This window comes from Polypterus senegalus, chromosome 12, assembly GCF_016835505.1.
Source record: "Polypterus senegalus isolate Bchr_013 chromosome 12, ASM1683550v1, whole genome shotgun sequence".
Taxonomy (NCBI): Eukaryota; Metazoa; Chordata; class Cladistia; order Polypteriformes; family Polypteridae; genus Polypterus; species Polypterus senegalus.
In genome coordinates, this window is record NC_053165.1 from 156,336,289 (window position 1) to 156,342,407 (window position 6,119).

The window sequence follows — 6,119 nt, forward strand, 5'->3', positions numbered from 1 at the left end:
CTGAGGTAAGAAATCGCATAGGAGAAATAACTTCGCTTTCTTTAATGACGGCTTATGCTGCATAACAGACGAAGGAAGTCAATGGCAAGAACCCAGTTCGGGAGTGGGGACCCAATGTGTAGAGTCTGCCGTTTTCGCCATGCACTAGAAGGATTTTCAGGATCGGATGACGTTATCTTCCATCCGTCCATCGGCTTCTAAGGTGTGCCGGGCGAGTTCCAAGGCTGTATAGTCTTTCTTCATGTGCAGGTCCCCACTTAGGTGAGTCATGCCATTTCAAACAAGGTAAAAGAGGATACAGTTTCACGCTGACTTTGACACACAAAAATAGTATACAATGGTCCCCACACTGACTGCCCATTTCGCAGTTTTCTCTAACTGTCTTGTCTTATAATGCTTGCCTAGCGGTTCTTACATGGTGAACCCCTGTGCTAAATCTGGCTCCGTGTCAACTGTGCATGTGAGTAGAAAAAGGAAAATGTATAAAATATATTTGCACAGAGCACAGTGACATATTACACTTATACACATATTACACCTCTATTGTACGATCTACAAGACTGAAGATGATTGAGCTGCCCAGCAAAAAGCCATTCCCCTGTAGAAACAAACAGTCTCAATCTGGGATGCCCTCACTTTTCTGCATGAAAGTGATGGAAGTGTCACTGAGAAACAAGAAGAGAGTCATATATTTTCCACCAAGCCACCCATCCCTCCAGATCATAATCTACTCCAGTGGTGGCAATGTAATGAACATCAGCTCAAGGGGCTTTGTGTACCTGCCATCTCTGTCCTCACATAGTGGGTGTTCTCAATGACCAGGATCATCCTCAGTAGGCTTTGTACCCTCCTCTTCCTAGAAGATCATGTTGGTTTTTCTCATTAAGAATGAATGAAGACTGCTGAGCTGCCAGTGATGCAGATTTTGTTGCAGCATTGTTTGCACTTAATAATTTTTTAGAGTGCTTGTTTTTGTCTCTTTCCCTTAAATCTTAATTACATGATTGTTTTAGAAATGAAGATTTAGTTCATGGTCCTCCCTGCGTGGAGTTTGCATGTTCTCCCTGCGTCTGTGTGGGTTTCCTCCGGGTACTCCGGTTTCCTCCCACAGTCCAAAGACATGCAGGTTAGGTGCATTGACAATCCTAAATTGTCCCTAGTGTGTGCTTGGCATGTGGGTGTGTGTGCCCTGTGGTGGGCTGGCGCCTTTCCCGGGGTTTGGTTCCTGCCTTGTGCCCTGTGTTGGCTGGGATTGGCTCCAGCAGACCCCCGTGACCCTGTAGTTAGGATATACCGGGTTGGATAATGGATGGATAGATTTAGTTCATTATTGATTGCACAATGCAGATTCATCTAATTCTTGAATGTCATTAAGGCTGTGTAGACTAAGATTATATCTTGTAAGTGCCATGGAGGATGGAGGTTGATGCCTTGCTTGTCAGGGAGACCGTAATGCAGCGCTTCCCGATTCATTTTACACTCGCACCCCCTGTGACGGACGAGGCCGATTTCACACCCCCTTGGTTTGAGAAGAAGTATGAAAAAATATGAGTTCATATGATAGTTAATAATACCCACACAGCACTAAGTGCGCGTAAGAGTGGAAGTCATCCGTTTTAACAAGCAGCGTATTGCACTGATACGAAATAGCCTGCCCATTTAATTATTTAGGAATGGATAGATAAATTATGACTTTGTACAAATAATGTTTTTCATTTTTTTTCCTCGATGGATTCTGGCACCCAAAGGGGTGCGAACACCCCCAATCGGGAAGCGCTGCCGTAATGGAAGGACATAGAGACATAACACGGCTGGGTCACCCTACAACCCTCACCCCGGTTGGGATAATAGAGTGGTGGATGGGCTAGCAGCAGCTGGATGCCGGCAGGGGTTCAGTTGCGCATACAACAGGCGGCATTGTCCTTCTCGGATAGTCCCAGTATTGGACATCTGCAGGGATGCATGGAACTTGGAGTACAGAAGTGTAGCCCGGGGAGGACCTCCTTGGTTTCCGTACGACCTAAAAGTGCTCCCAACAAGCCAGACCATCATACCAAAAGCATTCCATTATTCCAGCTTCCAGCAAAGAGATTTCAGAGAATTTGTAATAGTGATATTATTGGTCATGCACGCTTGAAAGGTGCTGGAGTTAAATAAAAACTCTTTATTTAAACCCAGGGCAGTGTTGGGTGCTATTGTGTCTGAGGTTTGAGGTTTCCTGGCGCCCACTTGTGGTCAAATCCTCTCATAGCCTTTTAGGTGCAGCATGTGGTATTTTGTGATATTGTAACTTTGTGTGTCTGTACAGTCCAAGTACATTGTATGTTAATCTGAAACAAATCAATACTGTTCTTATTTATTGTCATCAATTACTAATATTGTGTCTCTAAAAATTGAGTATTATATGGTAGCCTTAAAGATAGATTAGTTTTGTTTAAATAAGAAAATATGTTCAATACTTCAGCAATCAGATATTTCTATGCACATAACTGGTTTGTATGAAGTGCTTAAATGAGGCGCCTTAAGTAAGATAATCTGATGACATTCGAGATTGTGAAATACTGCCGACAAAGAGTACAAATAAAAGGAAAATACTGTGAAGAGCTGTAGCCCTTTTCAGACAAATAACAAAATCTAGTGGGCTAAGGCAAGGCACATTTTAAATATTTCTTTTAAAGTATTGGCCTACACTGAGATGGTCCAAGGTAGACAGGTTGACACTGTACTGTATATCAAACCATCATATATCTCAACATTGTTGTACAGCGTAAAGAAATTTGATTACTGTTTTTTTTTTTTTTTGTCTGTCTCTTTTCACAGTCCTGTTATCCAAAAGATCCGGACAGACTGCAGTCAACCCTTTTCTGCTTTTGAGCAGTGTCTTAAAGAGAACCAGAACTCCGTTGCCAACTGCTCAGATCATATCAACAAGTTCTTGCTTTGTGCAGAGTCTGTCAAACTTCCAAGTTTAGGTAAAACGCTTGAAAAAAATAATAATTTAAATTACCCTTGATCCTGCATACACAACAAAATCAATGCATGGTTATTGGAACATTTACTGGGCTAAGCATTTTTCAAAGATGTCTCCCTGAGGGCAGTCTCGGAGCAGAGACATGCAGATTTTAGAAAATCATTTTTTAAATCCAGGCTCAGTGCATACTGGCAATGATTACTTCTTTTATATATGAGATGTTGTGTGTAGGGATCTCAAAAATATTTCCACCACAATATTTGTGTAGCTAGACTATAACAGAGTATTTTTTTATTCTATGAAATCACCACTGTACAGAACATATTCCATAAACTACCAAATGCTATTATAGATTTTCATGTTACGCAATCTGCAGATATTTTTTGCTATGCACATTATTGACATGTTCCATGCTCCAGTAATAAAAAAACAATCTGAAAACAATAGTTATTTTACATTTACATTTACATTAGTGGGTGGCACGGTGGCACAGTGGGTAGAGCTGCTGCTTGGCAGTTAAGAGACTCCGGTTCGCTTCCCGGGTCCTCCCTGCGTGGAGTTTGCATGTTCTCCCCGTGTCTGTGTGGGTTTCCTCCCACAGTCCAAAGACATGCAGGTTAGGTGCATTGGCGACCCTAAATTGTCTCTGGTGTGTGCTTGGTGTGTGTGTGTGTTCGTGCCCTGCAGTGGGCTGTCACCCTGCCCAGGGTTTGTTTCCTGCCTTGCACTCTGTGTTGGCTGGGTTTGACCCCAGCAGACCATTGGGATATAGCAGGTTGGATAGTGGATGGATGGATTTACATTAGTTATTTTTTATTTAATATACAATATTTTATCCCTTTTTAATTCTGCACATAGCATAATGTGAGTGCTTTATTAACAAAATGGTTTTAATGGTATACTGCACACAAAAACAATAATATTTATGTTTCTTACCCCGTCTACTTTGTAGTAGTGGCCAAAAAAGTTATTTTCATGTAAAATGGAGAGAAAGAGGTTTTATGACATAACAGAGCCCAGTGGAGGCCAGGGCTGTACAATGACAAACGATGAGAAAATGTCCATTGAAAAGAAAAGAAAAAACAAAACTTACTTCATGTTTATTATAAAGTCGCTTGCTCAAAACATACAAAACAATTTATTTTTTTTTGCTAAAATTTTATTAGTTACTTCTGGACTTGTTAGAGCATACGTTAACAGGAAACCCAAAGACTTGTGTAAAGGGCTTGTTGACTTGAAGACAGGGCTCTTGACCAATGAATAGTGGGTCCTCTAGTCCCTGTTGTGATTGACTGCACAACATGAGATCTTAGTTTCATTCATCAGCCCTGACTTTCTCCAAGTCCCTGAAGAAGTTGTAACGCCTTGTTAATGCGTTTGTGATTTGCTACTTGCTTTGGATACTTGCATCAGTTAAATATAAATATCAAAATTCTTTTAATTCTCTGGACCTGTTGTTTTCATTTTCTGCTCGACATCCATATGGTTTGACACCATGGCAGGTCCAAGTACTCCGGTTTTCCTTCCACATCCCAAAAAGATATGCATGTTATAGTAATTTGCTGATTCTAAATTGGTCTTGTGGGAATGTGGGCTGTGTGTGTGATTGACACAATAACCGTCAGATATATTCAAATATACACTTGCTCAGTGTGATTAGACTCTTTGATAGATTGGAGCCTTTGGGTGATGGTAAATGTTTTATGCCCAGTGCCGCCAGGATCGCCTGTGACCTTCAGTGAACCTCACCTGGATTAAAACAGGTTTAAGAATGTATGTTATATCCATGCTAGCTGTGCTTCCCGACCTAAGATAGCTTGAAATCAAAGTTATCAACGTAGACCTCAGCATTAATGTTTGCAGCGCACCATGCCATGCTTAGTCTCTGTTACACGTCATTTGGTATGGGACTCATTAAAGCAGTGTTCATTTTTGTGATGCATAATCCAATAGAAGGACAAACACAATGCATTTTATTGCTAACAATGTTTGTGATGCACCATCTGTTGGAATGAAAAATGCAGTGCATCTGTCTGTGTTATATGTCATTTGGTATGGGATTTGTAAAAGCAGTGTTAATGTCGGTGATGCGCCATCTTTTGGAATAACAAATGTATTGCTGTGCCTCTGTTATGTACCATTTGGTTTGGGATTTATAAAACCAGTGTTTGTGATGCATCATTTTTTGGATGGCAGAGACATAGCAACTGGGCGAAGATGCACAGATAGACACACAGATACCTATCCTTTTGTTAATGTGTATTAATTACATTCCAGTACAGACTAAGATTCAATTAATGTAGGCTTAGGGAGTGAGATTTTGTTAGTAAAGGAACTTTATCTGCCTGCCTACCATTTTGTGTATCTGTCTCCGTCTGCCTCTTGTTCTTCCTCTCAGTCAGGCGTTTCCAAGGTCATCTTGAGATGTTGCTCATTTACACAGAGGGTCATCTGAGATGTTACCTGAGACATCCCAACTCGCACAATTGCAGAGCAATGATGCATATAGAACCTTAACTATCACTATAAGGATCAGTATCAGCATGGCAATGGTGACGTTTGCAAAAATGCTTTTCTTTTGTGTTCCTGAGAGGTCAAGCAAATAAAACTGGAATTCATTGTCTTTAATTTTTCAGTGTCTCTCCTCTCATTTTCTGAGGCTGTGTCAACAGACGATTATTCAGAATTTCATGGTTTAGTACGTAAAATAACAGAAAGCTATTTGTGTTTCCTCCTCTACAGGGGATGCCGTACCACCTCAGTCTTAGACCTCTTCCAGGCTCTTCGTCATCATCTGGGCACTGGTGATTTAAATATTCATAGAAAAAACATATTACCTTTTACATTGGGGACGTTATTCTCTTTGGTTTGTAATTGTAATATTTATTCACGTGGAAAATACATGTTTTTCTAGAGAAACAGAATTGCTCTGTTTTTTTTTTTGTTTATCAGAAAGCAGAATTTGCCAACCGAGACTTAAAAGAACACTGGGTGTACGTTATGAGAAGATGAAGCTTTGACAAATGAAATAAAATTTTAGGCCTGGATATGCTTTACTGTATGTTCAGTACTGGTTCTTAGCATTTGTAAGGAGGTGCATCAGGTTGCTTTAGCTTAGAATTATGCAGTTTATAAACTCCATTTTTCT

At 40.5% G+C, this 6,119-nt stretch overlaps 1 protein-coding gene across 3 annotated transcripts in view; it reads left to right on the top strand.

Moving 5' to 3' along the window:
- Positions 1-5,884, top strand: part of LOC120539992 (coiled-coil-helix-coiled-coil-helix domain-containing protein 5) — a 13,721-nt gene extending 7,837 nt beyond the window's left edge. Inside the window, exons 3-4 of one of the 3 annotated variants that reach the window (XM_039770413.1) lie at positions 2,821-2,972; positions 5,370-5,599. In XM_039770413.1, the coding sequence (XP_039626347.1) occupies positions 2,821-2,972; positions 5,370-5,488 (271 nt within the window). In that variant the 3' untranslated portion in view covers positions 5,489-5,599. Of the gene's footprint in view, positions 1-2,820; positions 3,464-5,369; positions 5,600-5,713 lie in introns of those variants that run through there. The other 2 variants (XM_039770415.1, XM_039770414.1) reach the window with 2 other exon arrangements.
- The last annotated feature ends 235 nt before the right edge of the window (positions 5,885-6,119 follow it).